The 15,214-nt window shown below is 43.0% G+C and overlaps 1 protein-coding gene across 3 annotated transcripts in view; it reads left to right on the top strand.

The window, feature by feature from the left end:
* MTHFD1L (methylenetetrahydrofolate dehydrogenase (NADP+ dependent) 1 like) overlaps window positions 1–15,214 on the top strand; it is a 144,266-nt gene that overhangs the window by 15,659 nt on the left and 113,393 nt on the right. For 2 of the 3 annotated variants that reach the window (XM_032216815.1, XM_032216817.1), the window contains 3 exons: window positions 2,957–3,068; window positions 14,282–14,373; window positions 14,963–15,063. In XM_032216815.1, coding sequence (XP_032072706.1) covers window positions 2,957–3,068; window positions 14,282–14,373; window positions 14,963–15,063 — 305 coding nt within the window. Of the gene's footprint in view, window positions 1–2,956; window positions 3,069–14,281; window positions 14,374–14,962; window positions 15,064–15,214 lie in introns of those variants that run through there. The other variant, XM_032216818.1, reaches the window with a different exon arrangement.

The raw sequence follows: 15,214 nt of genomic DNA on the forward strand, positions 1-15,214 counted from the left end.
GACAAATTGCTATTTCCCTATGTTTCAAAAACAGCCTTGGCCATAGCCTTTACTTCAATAACTAGCAACTGAGAGCCCATCTAAAAAATTCCCGTTAATTCCCATTGCTTTCAATACCTGATTGCTTTATTTCATTAACAGAAACCTGCCATTTGTCTTAAAAAACATCTTTTTTAAAATTATAATTATTTCATCCTGAAGTTTATGATGTCACTTTAAGAAATTGATGTCAACTGTAGAGGAATGCAATCTTTAGGCAGTTCTCAGTAATACGGCATCTTGATTAGGACGTACTGGTTTATAGTGCATGAATTTGTGTTGATTTAACATTTTATGCTCTTTCTGGGAATGGGAGGGTCTTAAAAGATAATATAATCTAGCATAATTCTCACTGAAGTTCTGTAATGCTATGAGCTAAAGATTCAGATTGGATTTAATCTTGTCCAGTTTGCTGGAAGAAAATGCTATTTATTCCCATGAGAATGAGCATAGGGAATCTTTCCCCACTCATGATTTTTTAAATTCACTCTTTGCAGCGTGATCTCATTAATGGATTTTAAAGCATTTTACAATGTGTAACTAGTTGTCCTTTGGATGAGTGTTCACACTTCTGTCAGTTTTCTATCACATTTGGTTTCAATTACAAATAGCATGTGTTTTGTGTTGGTTTTATGACTAATTGGAAACCATATGATGCATTTGCAAGAAAATGGGTTTCATTATTATTTTTTTCATCCTTGCTTAGTCTATGGGAGATTCTTTGTAATGTGAAATGTATACTGTTTACAAGGTGGATCAAACATTGAGACAGGTTGCTGTACTCCAATTCTTTGTGTAGTTCGGATAGTGTATTGTGGCATTCTTGGTGCTCTTTGCGCTCTGTTGTTTGCTCACAAATATTCATTATCCACTAAAGATGTTACCTAGTTGGGTAATGAAATGCCTGCAAGCAAACAACCAAGCCATAATCCTTTCTGTGTCAGGATGCTGTGTTGTACTGTCTCAAGATTAAGTACCTGACAGGCAGGTTGCACAAAAATAGCACACTGTTAGTACTGACTAGCTACCAGTATTAATTTATAAAGAGCAAGTCCTGCCAAACTAATTTTAATTATTTTTGATTGAACGTCTTAGTAGTCTGTTGGAATACTAATGAATCCTGGACAAGAGCAAGCTGATTAATAAAGCCTGGGCACTCCTTGCATTTCATTAATGAAAAAGAGGATTTGCTTATTAAATTTCAAATAACCTAAATATATTGGAATAACATAATAAAATACAGTAGTAAACTTCAGAATTATCCTAATATCATTCTGAATATCATAGGAAAACAGATCCTAAAATGTGATTGATGTTATTTGTATTATAGCTGTTAAGCTTTCAGAAACATGATAACCCTATAAACTGTCCTGATGTCAATAACCCATGTCCTTGTCACTATCTAGGTCTGCCTTTGGAGATTTTCTATAAGTTGCAGCTGTTTTAAAAAAAGCAGCAGCTAGGCTTTAGGTGGGACATATCTACCAGTGTAAAATAGCACAAATTAAATTTGGTGTATGGGTTGCCTTTAAGTTTCCAAGCCTAATCCAAATACTGGTCCTACCTGGCATAGCCCTAGAGTATATGATGCAACACTTCATCATATTTTAGTCAACTCCTTTAGTCATCTACAAAAGTCATATTGACCACCTCTGCTCCTCCTGATGTTACATTGGGTACAGACACATGACGGGTCTTGTAATGGTATGTGGGAATGACCTTGGCAGACAGGAAGAAGAGCCACAATCTAGGTGATGCTCATCTAAGAAGCTCATGAAAGGAATGTGGGCATAGCCAACATCTCAGAAGGGATCCTTCCTAGGTTGTTGGACTGTAAAGATAAGGGGAAAGAGGTGTACTTGAAAGGTTGTGATAATATAAGCCTACAATGCAAATAGAGTTAATGTTGGTCTTTTCTAATGTGCCTCGCAAGGCTAACATTTGCCTATGATAATATCCACCTTGTGGAACTCACTCTCATCAGAAAATAATGTAAACTCCACCTTGCTGACATGTGGAGAGAGTAGCCTTGAAGAACAGGAAGAAAAACTGCTACCAAGGGACAGTCAGATAAGTGGGGCTTGAGCCAAGGCCAAGAAAATAAATTGAGAAAACTTAACCATATCAGATAAGCCCTTCCCTAGCTCAGATAAAGATAAAGGAAAGGAGGGAGGAAGCACATTTAGACTTGCATGATTCTGTTACTATAAAGTTTACAATAAAAGAAATGCCTGGCCTATATGGCATTGGTCTTTTAGTCTGGTTTATCTTGTAGGACTGACACATTTCAAACACAAGTTTATTTCAGCAAGACCTTGTCCCCAATTAAAAGACTAAGTGCATCTCTTTTTGCTTTTTGCTTGGGAGTGTACTGTTAGGCTGCTCCTTTTCTTTCTTGCCATTGAAATCAGGTCAGAGACATTTGCTATGCTGTCCTTCCTTTCCTACATAAATAAGCAAAACCATGGTTGAAATCGAAGTTTGTATTAGATTTATGTTCGTATAACACTAAAATATAATTTAGCAAGGCACCCAGATTGGTCCACTGTGTTTAACAGAATTTTAATTCATTTATAAAAGAAAACCAACATTCAGCAAGGTTTAGATTTATAAAGACAACTGACATAACTACTATTTGCTCTTATTTCTCTTTTTTCCCAAGACTTTTACATAGTTTCAGGAAATACATAGGATAATTAACTAAAGTGTTGCTGTTATAACTCATTAAAATAAACCAATTTTCAACCAAGGTTTAGGAGGTTGCTTAGTTTATACATATACAACACATATTGTATATGCATATTAATTTCTCAATTATGTATTTTCTGATTATAGCTGATTAAACATTGCTCAGCACTTTGTGTTTCCAGATATATCCCATAATACAATCAAGTGTATGTTATTTTATACATCTTAGCTTCGTGATGCTGATATGATGGTCGTGGGCAGTACCAAACCTGAAGAGATCACAGTGGCTTGGAAAAATCCTGAGATCACTATAGTGGATTTTTCACAAAGCACTTTATGGGGTGAGTTTTGTTGGAGATGTAAAGTACAGTAAAAGGGTGCTAAAGCGTAACACTTGCAAGAATTAATTTCTTAATGTCAAAAAATTATGCTCTTATATCTTAAACTTTAAAATAAAGGGCAGAAAAATAAATTTTCCTTTGTCTGATACAGAAAAATCCTATGACAGTAGCATTACTTCAGAAAATGGTTCTTGCCTTTACTTTGTTACCGGCATTCCTGACTAATTATTCTTGTTGGTTGATGCATAGAGCCATTAATGCCTATGTTTCTTCTCTCTCTTTCTCTCTCTCTGGGCATTAATTGATGTGTTGAACTCTGAGCCTCCAGGTTAATAGTTGATAGATTTTCCATTTTTCAGTGTCATAATATATAGCCAGCTTGGTATAGCAGCTAAGGTGCTGACCTAGAAACCAGAGTGTTAGGTGCGACTTCATTTAATAATCAGGAAAGAAACCACTCAACTCCATTTGTTTGAAATTAAGTGTACTTTTACTAATTAGAAACGAACAGTAGCGAAGCTAAGCTGAATCTGGTTAATTAGACGCGAAAGCAAAGAATATCATGTATAATTCAATCCCCTCCCCTTGGCACCCCAGTCCATAGTCCAATGATAATTCACCCAACTGTCAGGTGGGAGATATCTTCAAAAAACATCACCAGGATGGAATGCTGGACAGTTAACCTTGGCGGGAAACTCCCTTCCTCCACATGCGCAGTAAGATGGTCAGGCAGCATCTAGAATCTTCCTCCAGCACATAATGATTCCCATCCCAAATACCATGCCCCCCCCTCCCCGTTTCAATGGCAGCCGAAGCAGCAGCAAAGCAGAGGCTGACATCCGGCCCTCCCCCAGAAAAGGGCAGTCAGACCTGCAGGAACAAAAAGAACACAAACCAACAGACAACAACACATGGAAGAGAGAAAGGGTAAGGGAGAAAAACAAAAGAAAGGAAAATTAGGAGACTGTCTAACAATCAGGGCTTGTCAGGATAGGGAGAGTAGAACTTGCGGAGCAGACAAGGTGCTCGAACATGGGATCCGTCAACCCATTCAGTGTGAGATGGAGGAAAATGCTTCCAAGCCACCAGGTACTGGACACGGTTTCGCTGCCTACGAGAGTCCAGAATCTCACGGATCTCGAAATGTTGCTCACCCTCTATCAAAAGCGGTGCAGGTGGAGGAGGGAGAGGTGTTCTCAAAGAAGAAGTGAGGAGAGGCTTCAGGAGATTAACATGAAAAACAGGGTAAACCCAGTTGAGATGCTTAGGCAACAGGGTTGATGATCTTGACAATGGGAAACGGGCCAACATATTTGGGGCCCAACGGGCCAACATATTTGGGGTGTTTGAAGAAATCTAGTGGATAAATAAACTTGATCACCAACTTTGTACTCATAGGGCTTAGTCCGTTTCTTATCAGCCTGTTTCTTATGAGCGTGGTGCGTAGCATCTAGAGTCTGGAGAGCCAAAGGCCAAACGTCCCGAAGGCGATCACTCCACTCGGACAGCGAAGACACCTGAGGTTGCTCGCAAGGAATTTCAGGAATGGGTACAAAATCTTGGCCGTACATGACACGAAAAGGGGTAAAGCCAGTACTGCGGTGCACGGAATTGTTGTAAGCCACCTCAGCGTGAGGCAACAATTCCACCCAATCATCTTGCTGGTAGTTGATGAAACAACGTAAATATTGTTCCAGTACAGAATTAGTCCTCTCACAAGCCCCATTAGTCTGAGGGTAGTGGGAGGAGCTTAACCCCTGGGCGGAGCCAATCCGCTTCAGAAACTCCAGAATAGGGAGGTGAACTGTACACCTCTGTCCGAAATGATATCGTCTAAATAGACCATTACGCCTTTGTAAAGATGGTCATGTAAAACCTCATTAATTAACTGCATGAAGACCGCTGGCGCCCCCTGGAGGCCAAATGGCATTACCCGAAATTGGAAACAACCAAGGGGGCATCCATCCCAAATACCATGCCCCCCCTCCCCGTTTCAATGGCAGCCGAAGCAGCAGCAAAGCAGAGGCTGACACAGAGGTTTGTGAGTTGTAGGCCTCCCTAAGAAAATGAAAGCTAGCAGGGTGACTTTGGGCCAGTCACATTCTCTCAGGTCAACCCACCTCACAGGACTGTTATTGTGTAGAAAATAGGGGGGTGGGGAGAAAGCATATTAGATATGTTTGCGTATAAGATATATCTATCTATCTATCTATCTATCTATCTATCTATCTATCTATCTCTCTCTCTCTCTCTCTCTCTCTCTCTATATATATATATATATATATATATATATATATATATATATATATATATATATATATATATATATATATTCCAGCCGCTCAGGCTGGAAGACAAAAAAAAAAAAAACCCGGTCTGTGCCTCTGCCGATCGTTGGACCTCCCAAACAGGAGACTTTGGGAGAGAGGAATCCAGAGTGTCCAGAGGGCTGCCTGCTGGAGAGACATTCTTGGGCGCCTTGGGACGAGCCTCGGCGGTGTCGGACTGTGTGGGACGGCCTTCGGGCGGCGTTCCCCCCCCCCCCGCGGATGGTGGCTTCTTAACCGACAGGCAGCGTTTTTTTGCTAGCGTGGAGCGAGAGAGGCAGCGTTTCCACCGGGGAGAGCGGCGTTTTCATCTGGAGGGAAACTGCTTTGGTGGCCTGATAATTTCTGGTGGGGAGCGACTGCTAGGCACCCCCCCCTCGCTGCACCACCCCCCTCGCCACATGAACAACAGAGGCGCCTTCTTTAACGAGGCCAGCCTGCTGATTAAGAAAGTAAGGGTGCCGTTTGGAGGGCGCTGCGACCCAGTTTTGGTCGGAGACGTTGGGTGATGCCATTTAGGAGCTTTTATGATCCAGCTTCTACAATCCAGCTGGCCTGAGGGAGCTTCGACCCTCTCTAACTGCTGGCTGAGAGAGCCTCAGTACTGGGAGAGAATGGGAGGCTGTTTTCATCTGCTGCCATTGCAGCTCGTTCGGACACCCCCCCTCCCTCTCCCTTCGGCTTGGCCTCTCCTTTCGGTGCATTCTCCCCCCCCACCTGGCCGCCGCCGCTGCAGGGCCTTCTGCTGTTTGACACCTGACTCTTTCTTGAGCGCGGCTTTTGGACTGCATTTCCATCTGTCACGGCCATCGCTACCTGATACCGCCCTGGACTTGTTGCCTCAGAGAGCGCCATTACCAGATGAGTGGGGGTGCTCACAGTATGTAAGAAAGCCCTCTGCTTCCCTCAACTACCCTGGACTTTTTGGACCTTCCCAGAACTTGCACTTTTTTTAAACAGCTGCGCAATTTTCTTTCGCTCTTTTTCTCTCTCTTTCTTTTTTCTCTCTTTTGTATGGGATATGCATGGGATATACACGTGATTGAGTGAATGATCCCACTTTTTATTGACCTATTATTGTTGTATTTTGTGTGTTTTAATTATTACGTGGGGACTGCTTGGGTGAACGAATGAGTGTGTTTGATTCAGAGGACCTGCCGAGGAATGCGGGGGTCGTTGGGGTGGTTGAGGGAATTACGGACACGGGAGTGGGCCGGAGCATTACGGTCGTAACAGGGAGGGGCAGATATGGCGGGGACTTTAGGGCTGGCCATTACCGGGGAAGGAGGGCTCGCTACGTTATAGAGATCCCTCCTTCTGGCCCTATGAGTCCCACTCCGAGGCCAGATGGCACGAGTAATCAGGACCCTGGTCTCAGGCTGTTGTCGCTAAATGCCAGGTCTGTAGTTCATAAGGCTCCCCTCGTCCGGGACTTAATTTTAGACGAGAGGGCAGACCTGGCATGTATTACTGAAACCTGGCTGGGCCCGGAGGGAGGAGTCCCCCTCGTTGAGATGTGCCCAGAAGGATTTCAGGTGCTCCATCAGCCGAGAGCTCAGGGAAGGGGTGGGGGTGTGGCTACTGTTATCTGAGAGTCTCTAGCACCTCGTAGGATCCCTGCTCCGGAGCTTGTCGGGTGTGAGTCCCTGCTGGTGAAGTTGGACCTCAAGGGTCAAGTGGGTTTGCTGTTAACGTACCTGCCTCCCAACAGCGTTGCAGCAGCCCTCCCCTCGCTCCTCGAGTCGGTAGCTGAGCTGGCAATTGAGTTCCCCAGGCTTATGGTTCTGGGGGATTTCAATTTGCCTTCGCTCGGTGAACACTCTGATGGGGCGCAGGAGTTCATGGCTTCCATGACAGCCATGGGCTTGACCCAAGTAATTCGGGGCCCAACCCACTCAGCGGGTCACATGCTCGACCTCGTATTTCTCTCGGAGCAGTGGACTTGTGATCTTGGTCTGAGGGGTAGTGAGATCATACCCCTGTTGTGGTCAGACCACTGCCTACTGAGGCTTGACTTTCGGAAACCAAACCCCCACTGTAGGGAGGAGGAACCGACCAGATGGTTCCGCCCCAGGCGACTTATGGGCCCCTTGAGGTTCCAGACGGAGCTTGGGGTTATTCCTGATACCCTCGCCCACAGTCCGGTGGAGACTCTGGTTGCTGCCTGGAATTCGGCAGCGATGGAGTCTCTTAACCGGATTGCGCCACTACGGCCGCTCCGAGGCAGTGGATCCAGGAGGCCTCCTTGGTTTACCGAGGAACTCCGGGAGAGGAAGCGCCGGAAGAGACGCCTAGAGCACTTATGGAGATCCAATAAATCCGAATCGAACCGAGCACTTCTAACATCTTGCATCAAGGAATACATCAGGGCAATTAGGATGGCGAAAAGAACTTATATTGCCACCTTGATTGCCTCCGCTGAGTCGCGCCCAGCCGCCCTTTTCAGGATAACCCGTTCCCTCCTAAATAGGAGGGATACGGGGGATCCCCTGCAGGGTAAGGCTGAGGATTACGTCCAGTTTCTAGCGGACAAAGTTGCTCGGTTTCGGTCGGACTTGGACTCCGATTCCGCAGATCCAGCCGAGGCACAAGGGGATAATCTGGTAGACCATCGCTGGGTTGAGTTTCAGGATGTTGCCCCTGAGGACGTGGACAAGGCCATGAGAGCTGTGAGTGCCTCCACATGTGTACTGGACCCGTGCCCCTCCTGGCTGGTTGCTAACAGCAAGGAGGTGACACGGGGCTGGATCCAGGCGGTTGTTAGCGCCTCCCTTCGGGAGGGGGTCTTTCCCCCCGCACTTAAAGCGGCGGTGGTGAGACCCCTCCTGAAGAAACCATCTTTGGATCCAGCCGTTCTTAACAATTATCGTCCAGTCTCCAACCTCCCCTTTGTGGGGAAGGTTGTTGAGAAGGTGGTGGCCTTTCAGCTCCAACGGTCCTTGGAGGAAGCTAGTTATCTTGACCCATTCCAGTCTGGCTTCAGGCCTGGCTACAGCACAGAAACCGCTTTGGTCGCATTGACCGATGACCTCTGGAGAGCCAGGGACGGAGGCTACGCCTCCTTCCTGGTTCTCCTTGACCTCTCAGCGGCTTTCGATACCATCGACCATGGTATCCTTCTGCGACGACTGCGGGAGGTGTGGGTGGGAGGCACTGTTTTGCGGTGGTTCTCCTCTTACCTCTCGGACAGGTCGCAGTCGATGTTAGTTGGAGGACAGAGATCGACCCCTAGGCCCCTAACATATGGGGTGCCGCAGGGTTCGGTCTTGTCCCCCCTACTTTTCAACATCTACATGAAACCGCTGGGCGAGATCATTCGGCGGCACGGGATAAAATGCCACCAGTATGCGGACGATACTCAGTTGTATCTGTCCGCCCCGTGCCAACTCAATGAAGCAGTGGACGTGATGAACCAGGGCCTTGAAGCTGTTAGGGACTGGATGAGGGCTAACAAACTCGTGCTCAACCCAGATAAGACCGAGTGGCTGTTGTGTTTCCCTCCCACTAATTCGGCACGTATTCCATCTCTCAGGCTGGGGGGTCAAACACTACGCCCCTCAGATAGGGTCCGCAACTTGGGAGTCCTCCTGGACCCACAGCTGACTTTTGAACACCATTTTGTCAGCTGTGACCAGGGGGGCATTTGCCCAGGTTCACCTGGTGCACCAGTTGCACCCCTACCTGAACCGGGAGGCTCTCACAACAGTCACTCGTGCCCTTGTGACCTCTAGGCTGGAGTACTGCAACGTGGTCTACATGGGGCTGCCCTTGAAGAGTATTCGGCGACTTCAGCTAGTCCAGAATGCGGCCGCGCGAGCGATTGTGGGTGCACCTCGCTTCACCTACATAACACCTATCCTCCGCGAGCTGCACTGGCTACCTGTCGATCTCCGGGTACGCTTCAAGGTGCTACTTGTCACCCATAAAGCCCTTCATGGTAGTGGATCTGGGTACTTGAGAGACCGCCTACTGCCAATCACCTCCACTCGACCTATTAGATCCCATAGACTAGGCCTCCTCCGAGTTCCATCTGCCGGTCAATGTCGACTGGCAACCACGCGGAGGAGAGCCTTCTCGGTGGCAGCTCCGACCCTATGGAACGATCTCCCCATGGAGATTTGTACCCTCACCACCCTCCAGACCTTCCGCACAACCCTCAAAATCTGGCTATCCCGTCAGGCCTGGGGCTAAAGACTGTAACCCACCCGAATGGTACGAATGTTGTGTTTTTTAATGACGTATTGTCCTATGTGTTAAATGTTTGTTTCCCCCCCCCCTTTTTCGAGTTGTAAGCCGCCCTGAGTCCCCCCAGGGAAAAGGGCGGCATATAAATAAACTTCTCAATCTCTCAATCTCAATATATATTTACAACCCCCGGTATGCCCAAATATGGGAGGAAGATCACTACTTCTATTCTCTGTCCTTCGGCTCATCACAAGACAGAAACCCGATATTTTTACTGTTGCCTTTTTGTTACATTTGTTGTATTTGTGCCTTTATTTATCAGCACAAATACAACAAATATATATGTGTGTGTGTGTGTGTTTGTGTGTGTTTATTTTTATTTTTATTTGTGCTGATAAATAAATAAAGGGAGACTAGTATAGATCTATTTCAAGCTATTTAGCTCTCATCAGCTAGCCATACCCTAGCTGAGAGCTAAATAGCTTGAAATAGATCTATACTAGTCTCCCTTTATTTATTTATCAGCACAAATAAAAAAAACACACAAATATAACAAAGGCAACAGTAAAAATATTGGGTTTCTGTCGTGATGGACTCTTGTGACGAGCCGATTGACAGATGATGGAAGCAGTTAGCTTCCTCCCATAATTGGGGCTTACCAGGGGTTGTAAAAATCTAATATATATATATATATATATATATATATATATATATATATATATATATATATATATATACACACACACACACACACACATATATATATATAAAATACAGGATAACATTAGAATAGTAGGTATAATAATGGCCTGCACTGTCACATATTGTTGAGCAACTGAATAATGGAGAAACTTAATTCAGAGCACAGAGTACCTTTCCATAGAACGGCATAGCTTGCAAGTGTAAAGGAATGAGATAGAATCTCCTCATGCCTTCAGACACAATATTTTTCAGTGGACTCCATTCATACAAGAATGCTCCACTCTGTTACTCCTGGCATCAAATCAGCTGCTCCAATTTCCAATCAGGGCAAATTCTGAAACTCAACTACATATTATCTCTGCTCCAATAAAAACAGTTATATGAAGCCAAATCAAACAATCTGAAGAAGCACAGAAGTTTAAGTAAAGAGGAGAAAAGAATCACATTTGGCCTCTCTTGTTTCTTATTGTTTTGGCTGAGATCCTAGCAGGATTTCATTGTGACAGTCATCGATTTATGGCTAGGGTAGACAGAGTTTTCACTTCCAGCAAAACATTCTCCACTTCTAATCTAAATTGACGTTTCAAGACCGATCTTGAAGAACGAAGTGTGAACACAATGAAAGCTGTTTTATTCCCCACCCCTTTCTTGAGTGTTTAGGGTTCAAATTATAATCTTCTTCATGACTCCTTTATGGCTTTATCAAAACTTAAACAAATTGCGATCTAGTGATATTAAAGTTGCATTGCAAGTTATACAGTATTTTTTAAAAAATCAGATGAAGCTAGGGGTTTCTATGGTTGTGCAGGGTTTTGAATTCAAAGGTTTAAAAGAGATGCTTGGAGCATGCAAGGATACTCAAGCAGACATCTTTCTGCTTTCTTCTAAATATGAAGTTGTGTCGAGTTTTTTTCAATATTAAGTTTGCCAGTTTTCAATTAAATTTCATGGCAACAAGTTTCACTGAGTCGCAACTTCATATTTCCAAACTTGAAGAGGCCTGGGAAGATGGATCAATGGGATGGTGGTCAGAAGTGAAGTGAAACAGATAAGTATGTTTCTTCTTGCAGATTCCTGGCTTATGGAGGGAGACAGGAAAAAGCTATATACTTGCATTTATGTCTTTTCACCATTTTAAAAAAAATGTATATGGATATTTTATTTTCATAATTATATATACAGCTTGAAGATCCAGAGACGGAACAAAGAGGATTTCCAGGCACCTCATTGGATATACTATATTATATGATGAAATGATATTATATGATCCATTGTGCTTACTGTATTTGTTGGAGTATAAGATGCACCAAGATTTTGAAGAGGCAAATGTTAAAAAAAGGTTTTTGCACTCTGCAGACTTCTCAAAAATGGCCCTTTTTCGCGAAAATGGGCCTGTTTTTTGTCAAAAAAGGGGGGCATGTGTACCCCTTAGGAAGCTTGTAGAGTGTTCCTAGGAACGGGGCGGGGGGGAATGGCTTGTTTTTCGCTCATTTTTATCCTCCCCAGCCCCCAGGAGCACTCTGAAAGCCTCTTAAAGGCTATGCACAGCCATTTTTGCAAAGGGGGTGCGGTTTCAGGAGGCCAAAAATGCTGTATTCAGTGTATAAGACGCACCCAGATTTTCAGCCTCTTTTTTTGAGGGAAAAGGGTGCATCTTATACTCTGAAAAATATGGTAATTATGGCATAATTAAAAGGAATTATCAGTAGGACAAAACAGGAAAAGCAGGACTCTGATCCATTCTACATATAGCTAGTCGTCAACTTACAACAGTTTGCTTAGTGAAGTTACAGTGGTACTGAAAAAAGTGACATGATCATTTTTCACACTTGCAATCATTGCCACATCTCCATAATGATGTGATCAAAATTCAGATGCTTTGGCAACTGATTCATATTTTGGATGGTTGCAGTGTCCCAGTGCAGTGTCCCAGGGTCATAAGATACAGATAATCTTCGACTTATAACAATTGAGCCCAAAATTTCTGTTGCTAAGCGAGACAATTATTAAGTGAGTTTTTGTATCCTTTTCATGACCTTCTGACAAGCAAAATCAATGGGTAAAGCAGATTCATTTAACAACCCTGTTACTATCTTAACAAATGCAGTGATTCACTTAAAAACTGTGGAGAGAAAGGTCGTCAAATGGGGCAAAACTCCCTTAACAACTGTCTCACTTAGTAACAGAAATGTTGGGCTTGATTGTGGTTGTAAGTCAAGGAGTACCTGTATCTTACACATTCCTTTACTTCTTGTAGTACAAGCAAAATAAATAAGAATAAAAATGCGCAAAATGATTTATCTGGCCGTTTTTTGTATTTTAACAGTACTTATATATACAAAATAGTTTCCATTTACATCAGCCCCATGAGGCAGTTTGCAAGCTGAGAGATACAAGTTTTTCCCCCAGCAGTTTAGTCATGTATGCCTGGATAAACAGGGAATGAAGCTTGGCCTTGTTACACACATTTCATTCCTGTTACATGTGACTGAATTGGTCTTTGCAGATAGTAGATTTTATATTAGGCAAAGGTGAACTGAATGATGATTGATATTTTATATTTTCCTCGGTCACAATACGGATGTACCTGAAAGATGACTAGCTGACTTCATTACAGTTACAAAGCAGTTCCAATACATATATATGTATACATACATATACATATATATTCCATAAGCGTGGCAAGCAAATAGGTCTATGTATCATCTATGTATTTTGCAGATAAACTAGATAGTGATCAGTTATTGAATTAATACATGGCAAAAAGAAAGGAAAATATATCTGTGCTATGACATATTTTAAATTATTTCATGACAACACTGGAAATAATTCCTTTATCCAAAACTATTCCAAGTAAAAGTCTTGCTGGTAGTGATGAGAATTTGGATGGGGCCCATGGACGAGAGGATTGATTTTCCTTCAGAGACCCTCTAAAAACTTCCAGTTTAATTGTAACTGTTAAGGTGGCAGGAGGGAGAAATTGTAAAAGCACAGAAAGTACTCATGTTACAGGAATGGTATTTAGCGCAGCTGTGCAAAGCGTTCAGAAAACGTGTGTCACACAATATGTCAATGCAATCCTTCAGAGCATGTTAGTAACAGTTGTACCATTTCTGTTTTGATTGCTGCTTTCAGTAGGAGGAGAAGCAGATCCAGATAGTACAGATTGACTCGAGGGTTGGAATTTCTGTTGTAAGTCATGATGGCCATAAGCTGAGGCACCCACATGACCAAACCTGATTTTATGATTTTTATGTGGCGACTGTTAAGCAAACGCCATAATTATCAATAGATGCAAGTATGGACATTATTACTGGAAACTGACAGAAAAGATTAGAAACCAGCAAAAAAGCATTATAAATTGCAGTCACATGATCAGGGAGCCCTTCAACCAGTTGAACCAGTTGCCAAGCACCCAGGGTGCAGTCATGTGACTGTGGAGATGTGTGCAGTTATCAAAACTACAGAACTGGGTCATAAGTAGCCTTTTTTTTTAGGGGTGGGGGGTTTTCATCATAACTTTGAACGGTTGCTAAGCAATCAGTTGTTAAGTGAGGGCTACCTATACTGGGGAGGTGAAGTTCTGAAGTGCTGACAGAAGGCAGAATTTGCTTCTAAGCCTACAAGCTTCTCTTGATTCTTTCCAATTATCTCTGCAAGGTTAAATCATGCAAATCTTTATGTGAGTTTGTCAGCACCTAACGATTTATTGTTACTGTTAAGTGGCTGAAAAAAACTTCTCCGCCAAGTTAATGTAAGAGAAGTTCCAATAATTATATATTCACTCTATACAGTATTTCACCCCACTTTTGTCTATTTGTATTGTATCTATTTATTTGCATGTTGATGTGTTTCTATGCTTTCTATAATGCATATGGCACCTTTGTTCAGCAGTAATTTAGCTAATAGTGTCAATTATCTTCTTGCAGCTTTTTCCCAAAGATCTTCCTACAAGAAGAGGCTGCTGGATTCATGGGTGCAATTGTTTTTCATTTTCAGGACAGAATGCTTTTCGTGGACATCCAACAAGAGGCAATGATTGCAATCTAGGTGAGGCTGTAGAACATCTGGCATTGGCAATATGCATGCAGGTTAGTAAGTTCCGTGGTGACTCTTTACATAACAGGAACAAAACAAAAGGCAGGTTCACGGTTCAAGCATTCAACCAGCATGGAAGGTAAAGGATAAGGAAAGAAAGATATCCAAACCCAGGTTAGGATTAAAAATACTAATAAAATACTTATGGTCTGAATTTGTCTGGGTACCAGTGATAATTTCTGCTTATGTGCATTTTTTTACAAGATTCTTTTTGCATTTCCTCCCCAGATTCAATACCAGCCTTACAATGGTATTAAGATGCCTTTTTTGTGCTGAGTCTTAACACTGTGCACTGAGGAATAGTAATAACATGGTAGAAAAAAAGATATGTAAATTGAAAACATGGCAAAGTGCCTCAAATTTCAAAGGGATTATAAAAGTCAGCAGGCAAATGGAACAGACTTGGAGGGTACAAGTGAGTCCTTCTTGCTTAGGCTTCCTCCCCAATAAAATATCTTTCATATCCTCCAGTTGTGAAGAAAAAAATAGTATCTGGAAGTATGTATCTCAAAAAGTGAGATTGAAACTATATGTTGCAATTGTACTAAAGCAAAGTATTTTTATCTCTTTTCTTCTTGAAAGAACTTGGTAAAACTCAGTGAGCTACAGATAATAGCAGCCCAGCAGTCTAAGGAATGGAATCTCAGTTGCTTGAATCTACAGCCCGTTTCACCTGTTCCCAGGTAGGAACCGCATAGCAAATTATTTCCCAGCAAGGCTCTATGTATTAAAGCAAAACATTTGCTAAATTGTGAGTATAATGTGCTTGTCTTGTTCAATTTATTCTAATTTCTCTCTGCTGAAACAAAACCCTAAGGCAGACAAGATGGCATT

This window comes from Thamnophis elegans, chromosome 4, assembly GCF_009769535.1.
Source record: "Thamnophis elegans isolate rThaEle1 chromosome 4, rThaEle1.pri, whole genome shotgun sequence".
In the NCBI taxonomy this organism is placed as follows: domain Eukaryota; kingdom Metazoa; phylum Chordata; class Lepidosauria; order Squamata; family Colubridae; genus Thamnophis; species Thamnophis elegans.